Consider the following 15,606-nt stretch of genomic DNA (forward strand, 5'->3'; position numbering starts at 1 on the left):
CCCATTCTCACATGCTTCCCAAACACTGCCTGACCTTCTTAATCTTCCTGCCAGCCATGGATCCACTCTTGTCAATCACAAAGACCACGTTCTTGGGCAGTGTAGACAGATGTGCTGGGGCAAAATGATGCACGAAGTATCCATTCTCAATCTGCAGCATGGAGACAGATTTGGGTCAGAACTGCCCTTCCCATACCCCTTTTTGCTACCCTGGCAAGAAGCAGTGGCCCCACCTCCTATTTCCTTCCTCCCATTCACCAATAAAGCACAGGATCCTTAAACTCAGTGAATTAGCTCTTTCTATCTACTCCTTGTACTCTGCCCTTACTTTCACCTCGGAGTAGGGACCCCCAGCTTCACCCCCAGCTCCTCTCCAAACCTATCCATCCTCAGTGCTCATCCCAAAGCCTGCCTACTGAGCAAGGCTTTCCCTGATCATAGCTCATGTTTATGACCTTAAACTTGAAGAGACCTTTCCTCTACATGTAGCATAAGGGGAATGGTTTCTATTTTACAAACCAAGAAATAAAAACTAAGGGATTTCTTGAAGATACAGGGTAGGGTAGGGAAGTGTTCATGTCAAATCTAAGACAAGAAGCTCTGTCTCTGTGTCCCAAATTCCTCTCCTGAGCCTTTCCCCACTGCATCCTACTTCCCACTCACTCTGTCAGAAAGCCCACGTTATGTGTCCCACTAAACTCAGCTCAAATCTTACTTCCTGCAGGCCTTTTTCCTAGTGTCCCCTTCTTTTATTCCTTTCCTCTGAGATCACCTCCATTTACAAGTACTGTATACACATATTGCATGTATCTCATGTATACATTTGTATATATTTATATACATATCATATATATGCATTATACACATCTCACATATACATATGTATACATATATATACATATATATATACACATTGTATCATATATATTATGTCTCATCATATATAGCAGGGCTTCTTAAACTTTTTCCATTCATGACTTCTTTTTACCTGAGAAATTTTTATATGATACCAGGTATATGGGTATGTAAAATAGGTATTCAAGTCATATATTTTCTGATAATAAATCATAATTTCAAGATCATCATAATTTCAAGATCCCCATATTCAATTACAAGACCCCATATGGGGTTACAACTCAGTTTAAGAAGCTAGGATATATATTATACTACATAAGATACAAATATATAATATGTTACATGTTACATACAAATCTAATACAAAATTACATTTTAAATATATTAAAATCACATTTAGTTACTTAAATATGTTACATATGTTATAAAATTATATAATTCTAAATATATTATGTTGTATGTTGTCATCCCTATTAGGAGGTGAGTTTGTTGAAGATAAGAATTGTGTTTTTGACTTTAGCTCTGAGGATGATTCCCAATTAAGTGCTCAATAAATATTTGTTTCCTAAGCTATTACCAGATTCCTGCCCTCAAGAACCTCAATGGATTATTGTGATTTAAGAGGACTTGTTGATGAAGTATGTTTCCCATTAATGAGCAAAGAGGTGGTACACAATGATACAGAATAAGGCATACATCTTTAGACATGGCCAAAGTGTTGATCTTCTCTGGAATTATTTATTATGAAAAAAGTTTCTATTGGGAGGAGGTGTGTTGATGGGAAGTGATAATTATATCCCAAGCAATCAAAAACAAAAACAAAACAAAACAATATTCTTGGGACAGCTGGGTGGTAAGTGGATAGAAGACCAGCCCTGGAGAGGAGGAACTGAGTTCAAATTTGGTTTCAAACACTTGACACTTACTCACTATGTGACTCTGGGCAAGTCACTTAACTCCAATCACCCTGCCAAAATAAATAAGTAAATACTTTCACCACCAAAAATTTAAAACATGCTATTTTTTTAAAGGAAGAACTCAGCTGAGGGGTATGAGATGGGAGAAAGGCAGTATAGTAGAAGTAGAAGATGACAGGAATACAAATAACTTTAGCACCACAGGATAGTGTAGGATGTCAGTTAGAGACATATATTCATTAGCCTCCTCTGAACTATCAATTGACCAACTAAGAAGCATTTATTAATGTCTGATATATATTGTTATTATTTAGTTGTTTTCAGTTCTATCTGACTCTTTGTGACCCCATTTAGGGTTTTCTTGGCAAAGATACTGGAGTGATTTGCCAATTCTTTCTCCAGTTCATTTTACAGATAGGGAACCTAAGGCAAACAGGATTAAGGTGACTTGCCCAGGATCACACAGCTAGTGTCTGAAGCCCCATTTGAACTCAGGAAGATGAGTCATTCTGACTCCAAACCCAGCCCTGGTATATACTAGGTGTAAAGAGCCACAGACAGTAGGGGAACTCTCGGTGAGATATAAGATCCTTTAGCCCAGAAGGAATATGCTGACAATGTCTGATTCTGCTTCCCATCTCTCCTTGGGGCATCTCAGCCTTTCTGCTAAGTTGGATACTTACAGAGATACTTATTTTAAAAGATGCATTTGCATAACAATAGCAGGGTGCTTATAGTTAGCATATGCTCAATATGCTATGGTAATAGTTGGCACATGCTCAGTGTGCTGTGGTGATGTAATTTTATTAAGGTATTTAGAGCTGAGAGATCTTGAAATAAATGGACTCCATTATTTGATCATCCACGTGGGTCCCTGCCTCATCACTCCTCCTGTAAGACCAAAGACTTGGGCTGGTCCAGAGATCCTCCAGAGAGCTAGTCTGGACGGTATATTTTGGCACCCTAGCATGGGGGCTTAGGAAGCACAGTACATTTTGGCACTCCAACTTGGAGGTTCTAGAAGACACACTACAACTAGGCACTTAATAAATGCTTCTTAATTGGTTGATTGGATTGAATGGAAGGTAGCTTAGAGGAAGCCAATGTTTGTTTTTGGATAGCATCTTGATTATAGCACTTTGATTATAGATCAAAAAAAGAAAAAAAAATTGATTCTCTCAAGGATTTTAAATTTTTAAATTTTATCAGAGGAGATGACATATACAAGCATAAACAAAGAAAATTCAACAAACATAATGCTCTTTCTGTCTGCACCATTTGCAGTTAGAATGTAAGGTATTATGGATCTCAGATGTGAGATTCTGCTGAGATCTGAGGTCAGAAAACATTATCTCCCTGAAAGCGAAAAATGGACACAAATTCATAAAGAGCACAGAAGATCAGCATCAGATAGGATTGGTCTCTCCTTTATGAAGAGATGAGGAGGAAGAAAAACAAGGAAAAAATGAGTTCCTGGGACCTTACTGAGACAAACTCTGGATTGAGCTGGCAATCCCTTAGCCTCCTAGTGCCCACCAATTAACCTGAGCAGAAGCATTCAGTTCATACTTTTTTTTCAACTCTGATTCACAGATTGAGCAGTTAATCACTAATGTAAGAATATAAGAACTGAGAAGCAGTTAAGAGGAGATCATTGCCCCTTTTCCCACATGCATTTGGAGGTGACTGCTTGAGGGGGGAATGAAGAGAGGACCCTGGAACTCTGAACATCCTTGGAGAAAATCTTCAAATCTGCCTCAATAAGAAACTGCTCAAAGTCTTTTTTTTCTTAAATGAATTTAAGTTTTAACTGCTTGAGGGGGGAATGCTGTGGGTTGTGGTCCCTTTAAGAAACTAGTCTTTTCAGATGTATTTATTCCTTTCTGATTCCCAGCCCCTCCTAGCTGATGCATTAACAATTCAAGAAGTTAGGACCTTTGATTCACAAATCCTGGTCAAAAGCATCCCTTTGAATTCCAATAGAAAATCTGTGCTCTCCCAGCCCCTATCAGGATCTGAGCCAACTTGGGACTTCACCCACGGGCCCCATTAGCTAAATCTCTCATTATAAAAGAGCCAAGCTGGAGTCTTCTCTTTGCAGAGGTTCGAAACATGGCAGCCTTACACCTGGCTTGCCAAGGATCTCTGCCCACTGGAACACTGTTTCCGGGGCTAACTAGTCTTTAACTTTACATCCAAACCCCATAATAAACCTCTTTTATCAATCTAAAAAAAAAAAAAAGAAGAGCTGAAAGGGACTTTAGCCACTGTATAGTACAACCCTTCATTACATAAAAGACAAAACAGAAGCCAAGATATGTAGGCAATAAAGTTCATATATACAATGATGTCCTATATGTCTCAGACTACTTCTCTGAGGACAGGGTCCTAGATGGCACAGCCTGTGTCTCCCTCACAATGCTGCTAAGCACAGAACTAGGTACACAAGGGAGGGCCAACATTTCCTGTTGGAATGATTTCCCAAAACTTTACAGCACTGCTAAAATCAAAGTATAGAAGGACTTGGCAACTGCTTTCTTCCTACAAGATGCCCAAAGCCCATCCTTCTCTTTTCCAGGCCCTTTCACCTGGATGTCCCCTGCAGCACTGGTTCGATCCACATCATAACGGACGATGAAGTTACCATCCAGAATCGTGTCCGGCTTCCCTGGCTCCTCCTGCTGCTGGGCCAGAGATGGCTTGAACACAATGTGAGCCTGTAGGAGGAGAAGCTGAAAAGTTAGCTGAGGAGGCAGAAGATATTCTGGGTCCTGCCAGTGGTCTGAGTTGGGGAAGCTGGAATAATCCATCTTTAGCTATGCCCAGAGACTTCTAAAAGAGAGGCTTATCTGCTAGATATTGGTTCACCAGATTCCCTTGATCCTTACTTTGAGGTTGAGGAATTATGTGAATGGAATTAGAAACAATGGCAAACAAGAAGGCCCAAAAAGAGGGCATATGGGGCACAGATGCCAGGGAGAAGCCCTTGGGAGCATCCGCTAAGGAGCCATCAAGCTATAGGATATGGGGAGGCGGAGTGGGAGTCACTTTCATGATGAGTAGTGGTGATAAAATTGGAATGTAAATAACTTACTAGGAATAACCTTCATTGCTGCTCTAATATGAACTAGGAAAAGAGATAATAATAATTCCTGATCTCCTCACAGGGGACCTGAATATATTAAACTCTACCATAGTAAACCAGCAAAGCTGTCTGTGACTGACAGCTTACAATTCCACCTGGTGATTAGACTGGGACAAAGGATGTGATAGACTGGGATAAAAGATGGGCAATCCCCTTCTACCTTGCTGGGTCTAAATCATTTACTTAATATCTATAATTGTTTTTCGGTTATGTCCAATGATTTATTGCTATCCAAATCCCACAATGGAATGACCAAACCCCTTGTACCCTCTGTATGTACATGGGTCTGAAAACTGACTTCCCTGACCTGCCCTATCCCTGATGCTGCCTTGTACCTCATTTCCTCCTGACCCTATAATTAAGACTTGGCGCTACATATAAGACTTAGACTTCGGCCCAAACTCTGCTCTCCCAGGCTTCAGCATCTGACCTTGGTCTTGTTCTGTGTTGTAGTGAGAGCATCTTCCAGATCCTTGGTCATAAAGGAGATATCGGTGCCCAGGGAGCTGATACCTTGAGGTTCAAAGATATGGATATCTATCTGTGGGATGGAAAGACATGGTATGAGAAAAGTCTGGGGTCTATGGGAAGATGATAACTCTATGCTCAGGGAGGTTTCAATCTGAGGAGAAAGAGGCTCTGGTTCCTGGGAATCCCTAGAGTAAGGTAAATGGGAGAAAGAGACACACTTCTCTCTGCTGGAAAAGTAGAGTAAATGTATCATGGCAGATTTCCTAGAGGGTGACCCACAACTCAGCCCTCTTACCTGCAGATGTTTGACTAGTTGCTGGGGCTGGACCTTCAGCATCAGCTCGTATTTTCCCAGCTGCCGCTTCAACAGTTCCTCATAGACAAGTTCAAAGGTGGCATTGGCAGTTGAGGCCACATTGACAGACACCTGGAACTGCTCTAGATTCCTCCCTGTGGTCCTGGGTGGGAGATGGGCTCCTTAGTGTCACTGAGAGTGGACAGGGTGGGCAAGGGGTGCTTGGCCATGTAGAGATTGTCAGTGTTGTCATGGCCACAGCCTAAAAAGGGCAGGAGGTGCTCTCAGGAGGGATGCTAGATACATGGGGCTTCCTGATCTCTTGGCTGTCCCTGAACAACTCCCATCCCAAATACTTACTTGAGGATTTGAACATGCTGTCCCTTGGCCAGAGCTAAGAGATACTTCTCCTGGGGAGCTGTCTTCCCCTTCAGCTCCCCTGGGTATATCACACCATCAATGATCCTAAGAAGGAAGGAAGAAACTCCTTAGAAAAGGAGTTCAGAAATGCTGAGGAAAAAGAGCCAGAAGAACTGAGGAGGGGGCAGATTGGATTTTAATGTTAAGTAGCATCTGCAATTGTTATCCTTATTCAGTTATGACCAATTCTTTGTGATCGCATTTGGGGTCACTGGAGTAGTTTTCCATTTTCTTCTCCAGTTCATTTTAACAGATGAAGAAACTGAGGCAAACAGGGTTAATTGATTTGCTTGGTGATTAGCTAAAAGGTATGAGGCTGCATTTGAGCTCAGGTTTTCCTTATTCCAGGTCCAATACCTGTCACACCACTTAGCTGCCATAACATCTACACAACACAACCTAACTATTTTAGTTCCTTATCCTGAACAGTTCCTATATTAACTTTTCTATTTATTATCTAAACCCTTCACCATCTGATTATTGCACACATTTCTTAGCTTATTACACTATTCAAGGGCATCATCACTTAAAATATTTTTAGGGAGCAAGTAAGCTTTCCCAAATGATATTCAATAATGAACCATTTCTGTGTTGGAAGCTATATTGGAGAGAGGAGAGAACAGGCACAGGAAAACTAAGTAGAAGTCCTTTGCAAGAGAAAAGGTGAAAAAATTATAGGATTCTAACTTAGGGTGCTGGCCATGTGAGTGGAAGAGAGATAGATGCAAGAGATTCTGAGGCAGTATCAAAAAAACTTGGCAAAGTGGGAACTGTATGTGGATCACAACATAGCATTTTCACTCTTTTTGTTGTTGTTTACTTGCTTTTTGTTTTCTTTCTCATTTTTTTTTCCTTTTTGAACTGATTTTTCTTGTGCAGCATGGTATTTGTGGAAATACATATGGAAGAATTGTGCACATTTAACATATAATGGATCACTTGCCATCTGGGGGAGAGGGTGAGAGCAAGGGAGGGGAAAAAATTAGAACACAGGATTTTATAAGGGCGAATGCTGAAAATTATCAATGTATGTATTTTGAAAATAAAAAGCTTTAATTAAAAAATAATAATAAAGAAAGTGGCAAGTGAGTTAATATGGAGGATGGAAGAGAAAAAAGACTCAAAAATTATTAATTCTATGAGCAAGGGTGACTAGTCAGGATGATAGTGCTCTCAAAAAAAACAGGTAAGTTAGGAGATCAACTCATTGTGTCTATATAACTGGAGAATGAGTTAGTTGGGCTTCAAATTAAACAGATGGAAGAGAATGGATTGGGTGGATTGACTCTAGTTCTCTCTCAGAAATAAAGGCCCACCTTTTAAATACTAATATTCAACCATTGTTGTGATACATGAACCCAAAAAGCTGAAAAAATTGAAAAATTAATACAAGGAAAGAAATGTAAAAATGCATGAATTATAGCTTGTAATATATTGTGGGTTGTAATATATTTTTTAAAATGAGGAACTTTGAGGGAAAAGAGTGGGAAAGAATGTCATCAGGGAAATATCCAATGGGAAAGATGAGATGATCACATGGTGAGAGAAAAAAGACATTTGATAGCCCAAATCCTCCACTGACATCCTTGAGAAGTCAGGTGAAATTGAGAAAAGCCACATTATTTTTGGGGAATCACTTGTAATACATTTATGGAAGGCCATGAGGGAGAGTTGTATGAGATGGACCATCATGAATAGGTTGCTATCTGTATCATCCAAAGAAACATTCAAATCAATAGGATAATAGACCCCTTTGAATATTGAAGATTTGAGAAGAATGAATTTAAAAGGAAAGCTGACAACTTTCATTTCGGACAAATTGAGCTCAAGATGGCAGTAGATAGTTGGGAACTCAAAGAAGAGAGAAGAGTTGGATATGCAGATTCAGGAGTGGTCTACATAAAGAGAAAAAGTGAACCAATGGAAATGGATAAGTCACCAAGAGAGTAGGATAAAATAGGAAGAGAAGGCCAAGAAAGAATCCTGTGATACACTTATGCATAGGAGGTTGGGAATAAATGAGAATCTAACAAAGGAGATTGAGGAGGATCAGTGCTAGGAAAGTGCAAAGAAGAGAGAAGTACTAGGAAAACCTGGGAAATGCCATGTCATAAAGCCATAAAGGGGAAGACAGAATATCCAGTCAGAACAGGTAACTCATAAAAACTAAAGAGATCAAGAAGGATGAAGGCTGAGAAAAAATCTTGGTGATTACAATCTTGTTGGGAACAGAGAAAAAAGAGAGCCAGGGAGGTGTTCCATCAGGGTATTCACAGGCAGAAAGACCAGCCTGAACTTCCATTCACAGAGCTATCATCCTGATGTGAGCCCTTATCATTTCATGCCAGAACTCTGGAAATATTTCCAGGTTGTCTTCCTAGGACCAATTTTCTACTACTGGAGTTCATTCTCCACTCAGCTTTAAAACTGATCTTCCTAAAGTCCAGGTCTAACTATGTCACAAACACACCTCCCTATTAACTTCAGGATCATATAAAAACTCCCCTATTTCGCTTTTAAGTTCCTTTATAACCTTAGCAGGTTTCATGTACCTCCTTCTACAATCCAGTGTCATTGACCTCCTTGTACAAGACACCTCATCTCTTGACTTTGCCTTTTCACTGGCTGTTTTCTATGCTTAGAGTTACCCTTCCTTATCTTTGCCTCCTGGCTTCTCGGACTTTCTCCAAATCTCATCTAAAATCCTACCTTCTGCAAAAAGCTTTTGTGGGTTTTCCCTTAATGCAAATCCATTCCGCCTGACATTGACTCCACCTATATCTAGATTTTGCATGTGACTCTCTCATTAGACCGCAAAGTTCTTGAGAATAGGGAATTTTGCCACCCCCTCCCCCTTTTTGTATCCTCATCATTTAGCATAATTCCTGGAACATAATAGGATCTTAATAAATACTTGTTGACTAACTGGGTATCTTAAGAAAGCAGAGAATGGTAAAGGAAAGAAGGGAGATTCCTTAGAGGAAGGAGTAACTAAAATAGATAAGCAATAATCAAATCCTAGATGTGAATAGGACTTAAGTGGTTATAGTGAATCAAAAAAATCATGGGATTGGCTGCCTCCCTTCATACTTTTCTCCTCTCTTGCCTTCAGATACATCATACTCTTGTTTATCCTCCCACCATTTTAGGCAATCTTTTGCAGCCTATTTCACTGACTTCCCTTACTCTTCTTGAACAAATGAGACACCTGCTCAGAAGAAGCAAAATAGATGAACTCAGTGATTTCTAACATAGTTGTATCATCAGTCCTTGTCAATCTCATTCACTCAAAGGATTTTAATCACCACCTCTGTGTTATAAAGCTCAAACCAGCTAGATCTCCAGCCCAGATCACTCTACTGGACTCTAGATCCTCATTTTTGTATCCCTGAAGGCCATCTCAACCTGCAGGTCACATCTACACCTGGGACGTGCCAGCCGGTAGAGATAATGTTCCCAAACTGACAGTTTTCCCACTATTTTTCCTCTCACATCTGCTCCTCCTCAGCTCACCATTTTTTCTTTGCCTTCCATTCCCTCAGTTGCTTATGTTTGTAACTTTGGGGTCATCTTGAACTATTTTCTCTCCCTTATCCTTAATAGCCAATTAGTTACTAAATCTCATTTGGTTTACCTTGGAATATTTGTCTGCCATTCCTTCCTCCTCACTCACTACCAATACCCTAGGCCAAGTATGTGTCAGGTTCCCTATAAACCTCCATGAGGGCAGAATTATGTAACTTGACTAAGGCAGAAGATAGACATATTATTTCCTTTATTGGACCCAATGATTTCTCAATACATTCTCAGATTGTGCTGACATTTTGACTGCTATATTAATTTTATTGATCTTTTTGCCCACTAAGCCTACTAGTTCCTTTTCAGTATTTAGCTTTTACCTTGTACTTATAAAGATAATTTCACCTAAGTTCTAAGGCATATTTATTCCTATTAAATTTCAACTAGAATCTATTTCTGTTTTATTTCCATTGCTGTTTCAACTCATCTCATTGTTCTAGCTCCTAGTGATCATTTTGAAGCTTGATTCTTCTGTTGTCCAATATATTAACTACTTCTTCCCACTTTCTATCATCAACAAAGGCACTAAACAGTCTACAATGTAACATGTTATTGATAGAAATTTTAATAGAATATGGAGATTAAATTAATCAAGCAAATGAAGAGGTTTTTAAATCATGTTTCTAGAAAGACCCCTTCACCAATTATCTAGAGAGATGACATTCCCTCTTATTATTCTATCTTGTCTTTACCAGTTTCATGATCTGTAGGCATCCTGATGAAAGAATATTTTGTGCATACTTGCATTTAGAAAATGTGTGTTTAATATCAACTTAGATAATTTATTGCCATCTGACCTTGTAAATATCACTTAGTTTCTCTGAACCTTTGTTTTTTTTAGCTGCAAAATGGGAATATCAATATTTACAATGAGTATCTCTTAACAATTGTTCTGAGGATAACATTCTAAAAATCTTAAAATACTATAGAAATCTACTGCTACTAGAAAAGTATCATCTATGCCCTCCATCTGGTTAGGCAGTTTGCTGTATATTCCTATAGAAATAGCTCTTCTCTTTCTCTTTCCTTTTATTCTTAGCTAAATGTTCTACACTTATATTTTTTTTCTTGGCTCCATTAATTTGCATGCAGATGCAGACTCTCAAATCAATTTTTTAAAAACTGGGTTTTGATGTTGCATTACAAAATACTAATTATGAGTCTCATCCCACCAAGTCTCTATGAGTTATATGAATTATTGATTTCCTTGTACTAAATGTTAAGTTCACTGTGTCATTAACTATATTCTGCACATTAATGAATATATATCAAATCATGAACCCTCTTCCTGAAACTCTTCATAAGGGAATTGAGAAGCACAGAATATTGAAGATGAAGGTCATTGAAAGCTGCTAAGAGTCAGTACCTACATGGAAAAGTTGGTGATGAAGGCTGTCTGGGGCATCTCCACCTGGAAGGTGGCTTCTTGGGCTCGTTCAGCCTTATTGACCACATGGCTGGTGATGGTGGTGTGGGCAAATCGTGATGTGATCCTGGAGTCCATGGTGAGACTGTAGATATCAATGCCATCCTAGAGTATCAATGGTACCAGAAAAGGGAGACATGGTAGAAGGATTTCTGGTAGGCTCTTCTCTGCTAGCCTTTAGTTCTTCCCCTACTGATGACATTTCCCTGACCTTACCGAGCCATTTACAAACTGATCATTGGTCACCATGGACATTCGTATTAGTGAAGTATAATCCATGTCTATTGCTAGGGACATGATTTAAAAGTCCAGGATTGGGGGAATAGGAGTGAGAAAGTTTGAGCTACACTGGGAATTATGGGGTTTAAACCTGACTATGTTCATTTGTTTGGCAACTTGAGCCAAATGCTTTTTGGGTCTCTGTCTCTTACTTTTATAGAAGGAAAGAATGAAACCTATCCTAGACTCTCATCAAGGGCTGATGGTAGCATTGGTAGGTAAAGGCTAGGAGTCAACACTGAGCCTTTGAAACCCCAAGTGCCATTCTCTTAATAAGGAAGCAAAGGCTTGATCAAGTGTCCAAAGTTTATGCTAGAGCATCTCCATTTCCTTAGGATTGACTTCTCTCAATGACCCAATGTCTGTGGAAGTCTTGTTATGACCTTCTGTAGAGAAAACTCACCAAACCTTCTGGGTTATTTAGGTCCCCACTTCCCCCACTACCACCTACAGACATAATCACCACCATCATTCAGTTCCCACATCCCTGGCATACCGTATCTAGGCACCCCAGAATATTCAACCCAAAGGCCCCTCCAGATAGACTCAACAATGCACACACTCATACCCTTCTATTTCCATATATGCGCGCAAATATACAAATACACTTCTAAATATTGTGCCAGTATAAGTTCACAAACATGCAATCACACATGCTCATGAACACATATATACAGGTACCTCCTGGGCATCACTGGGGCTGAAGGAGGCCAGCAGAAGAAAGAGAATAGCAAGTAACAGAGTATAGGTTAGACCCTCCATCCTGGTTGTGTAGGGAGAGAAGAAGCCAGAATTTAGAAGCTTCTATGAATTAGTAACTTTCCTTTCCTCCCTTCTCTCACCTGGACTCATCCCTGACGTTAGGGGGCAGATTCCAGGAAGCTGATCCCAAGGTGGTAGATATTTGCTAACCAAATACAATAGCTCAGGATGTGCTGCCAGGCTCCACCTCTCAGAGAGCCTTTGATCTATTGAGAAACACCTTCCCCTTCTATTTCAAACAGGAAAGCTTGAAAGAGACCCTTTCTGTCTGCAACAGATAATGGGGAGTCCATGCTACCCATTGACCTCCCCTTTTTTAGTTTTGTTTTCTGAGCCACATGCTTCTTTTTCAACTCCAGCATTTTGACTGTCACACTGAAATGGAAGAAAGAGTACACAGGGAATACATTCAGAAGGGAATAGTATCAAAATCAATTCAATAAAAAAATATTTGTAGCATTTGGGGTCAGCCCCTCAACTTCCAAAGTGGAAATTAACCCAGGTTTGAACTACTCTGTGGGTTAAAAAAAATCACAGCTCAGGAGCCCCCACCAATGTATTTAATTTAATTATCAGCCAAAGGACACAATCACTTCAAAACAAAGACATTTAAAGAATGATAAAATTATAAAGTAATAAAATATATGGTAATATAGAGTCAAAAAATAATAAAATATTTTCTTCTTAAACACAAGGCAAACTCTCCCCAAAATGAACACTATCAATGAGAAGATCTAAAGGAGACATGCAGAAGGAATAGAAAATATTTGTAGTCAGTATGCATTTATGGGGGCAGTTCTCATCTCATGTGTAGACACATTGATGTCTTTCGGTGATATCTTCATTCTTTTTCTTCTGGTTATACTGTCTCCACCACATGCTGCTTTGCTGCACATGAAGTTTGTGACAGAATATCCAAAGACTGCAAAGTCTCTAACAGACACTGCCAAGTACAGCCTTACAAGATATCTGCCTGCATAGCTTCTCGGCTTCTAGTTTCTGACATTAATTAAAGATTTCACCTTTATTGCTATGTCTTCCTCATGGAAAGAGTGGACTCTGTTGTGCTTTTAAAGTTCAAAGCTCTGTCTTTTTTTTTTTTTTTTTTTTAATGTGCATTTAAAAAATTTACAGCCCACTTCTCTACCAGAGGATCAGCAACAATTCCCTTTGAAAAGAAGCGGAACAGAAAAAAGCACCTTCTTTGATTTTTTTCTCCCAAAAGAGGTGACCTGTGTTGTTCCCATCAAAGGGACCATAGTCCCTCATTTTCAGGAGTTTCTTTGCCATAGGTAGCAAGTTATTTTAGAATAAAGGGAAGAGAATTCCCTAGATAGACAGTTCTGTTAAGCAGAACTTCCTGGTCCAGGAACTTGGGTCTCTGTCAAAATCTTACTTTAACTTATAGTGAACTGCCTTCTGATTTTAATCTTTGAAGGCTAGAATATACCTAATCATCATCTATGGAGCAGCTACTTTTCTCCCAAATTTTCAAGGGCTCTGAGTCACCACAATCCTAGGCATTTCTAGGGGTCAGACTTGGTCACTTGCCTTCCTTTTTCTAGTCTTGCCCTGGAGTTTTCTCCAGGGGCCAGACCAAGTACCAAACTGGGCCATCCACATGATTTGTTACTTTCCCTATGTCTTAAGATCCCAATCCTCTTTTTTATCTTCACTGTGACCTCCATTCCTTCCTTCTTTCCCTCTGTCCTTTTTCAAGTCATTATCCTGAACTTACTATACTCTCGCTCTTTTCTATCTTGACTCTTAGTGACTCAAACTCTATGCTATACTCTACTCCCCATGAGAGGAACAACATTGTAACTCTTCCTTCAATGCAGGTTAGGCTAATTTTTCCTTAAAAGATATCAGGGTATTCCTCAAGACTTGGTTGGCTCAAGACTGTTGATATCATTTTGTACAGGTGCTGACCTATAGATAAAGTAGTCAAAGGATCTGGGGTGGGAGGATTATTCTTAGAGATTTGGCTGGTGACTTACAATAATTAACACAGCAAAGGAGCTAGGAGTTTATAGGGATGGCCGATATATGATTCTTTTCTCTCACGGTTAAGTAAAGCTCCTTTTAACTGTCAAATGACTTAATGAGTGTCTCATTTTGTTTCATTATGTAAGCTGAATTACCAGGAGTTTGGTCTGAGTCAGACCCAGATCAGAATGCTTTCCCTAATCTCAATACTGGACATTTCCACTACTCATATGTTTTGGCACCATTCACATACACTGATTGGAGTTGGAGAAAACCAGAAAACTGTGCTTATTGAATCCACCATAAATTTATGTTATATAATCTCAACAAGTCCCTCACTGCTGCAAAGCAATCTTTCTATATCAGAGGTGTCAAACAAATAAGCAACACAACCAAGTATAGCCTGAACCAGATTAAAATGTAATTGGGAAATATTTAAATATAAAGCAAAACAGCAAAACATAGATAACATTACATTTCATTTTTAAATTTAATTTTTATTTTCAATTCTAAATTCTATCTCTTCCCCACCGATTTGAGAAGACAAGATATTATACCTAACATATGTGTGTGTGTGTGTACACACATATATACATACATACACAAACATATATATATATATATATATGTATGTATGTATAGTCATTCTGCATCCTTCACATAGGTTATTGGCCTGTTTCGATTTGAGTTTGATACCACCGTTCTATACTTCTTAATTATGTGAGACCTCAAAGATCTAAGGATGATCTGGCTGATCTGGATTCATCAAAGACAAGTGATACTTTCTTACTAAACTTGGCTTGGGTTTTAGTTCCATCGATCATTTTGACTGTATCATTCTCAATGTAAAATATTCTTTGTAGAAAAAACAAACACCGTAATAGCTGAGCAGCTCTACTTCCTATTGCCAGTTATCATACTATCTCACCCCTTCTTTGAGTCTACTTTTCTCAGTATAGCTCAAAAAATATCTTTTTTGTTGACCTTAGCTTATCTCATCAGACTTAATTCATTCTAGAATTAATGTTTCTATTTTTACAGTGTGGTCATGTTGCATCCTATATTCATCTTCTTTTACCCAGCTTTGCTTCCTTCCTCTGTAACTTTCTTTTGAAAACTGCAATCGATTGATAAGTTCCTTGTGCAGACAAAGCCTGTTTTCCCTTTTCACTGAAATGCTTTCCTTTTGCATTTTCAGAAATTTTATTCTTGAACACTTCCCATTCGTCTTGGGCTGATTTCCCCTGAAATACATGGAATCCTACTTATTTTTCCTCCACCCCTTTGAAATCTACTCTCCAAGTACTGAATATATTTCTTCTATTTCTTTAACATGACCTCTAGGTAAGAGAAATTCTTTTTTCTCAAAATTTTCAACATTTCAATAACTGCCAAATCCATCCAGTGTACATTACCTTTTAAAAGATGAAATGATTATTAAGACAAATGAAGTTATTAGCTGCTCTGA

The 15,606-nt window shown here is 38.9% G+C and overlaps 1 protein-coding gene across 1 annotated transcript in view; it reads right to left on the reverse strand.

The window, feature by feature from the left end:
- The window catches only part of LOC141555702 (inter-alpha-trypsin inhibitor heavy chain H4-like), a 31,593-nt gene extending 19,428 nt beyond the window's left edge, over positions 1 to 12,165 (reverse strand). Inside the window, exons 1-7 of the mRNA XM_074288789.1 lie at positions 12,069 to 12,165; positions 11,053 to 11,213; positions 6,044 to 6,148; positions 5,684 to 5,846; positions 5,348 to 5,458; positions 4,361 to 4,489; positions 35 to 151 (exon numbers count right to left, since the gene is read on the reverse strand). Coding sequence (XP_074144890.1) covers positions 35 to 151; positions 4,361 to 4,489; positions 5,348 to 5,458; positions 5,684 to 5,846; positions 6,044 to 6,148; positions 11,053 to 11,213; positions 12,069 to 12,149 — 867 coding nt within the window. The 5' untranslated portion in view covers positions 12,150 to 12,165. The remainder of the gene's footprint in view (positions 1 to 34; positions 152 to 4,360; positions 4,490 to 5,347; positions 5,459 to 5,683; positions 5,847 to 6,043; positions 6,149 to 11,052; positions 11,214 to 12,068) is intronic.
- Positions 12,166 to 15,606: the final 3,441 nt, after the last annotated feature.

This window comes from Sminthopsis crassicaudata, chromosome 1, assembly GCF_048593235.1.
Source record: "Sminthopsis crassicaudata isolate SCR6 chromosome 1, ASM4859323v1, whole genome shotgun sequence".
Classification (NCBI taxonomy): domain Eukaryota; kingdom Metazoa; phylum Chordata; class Mammalia; order Dasyuromorphia; family Dasyuridae; genus Sminthopsis; species Sminthopsis crassicaudata.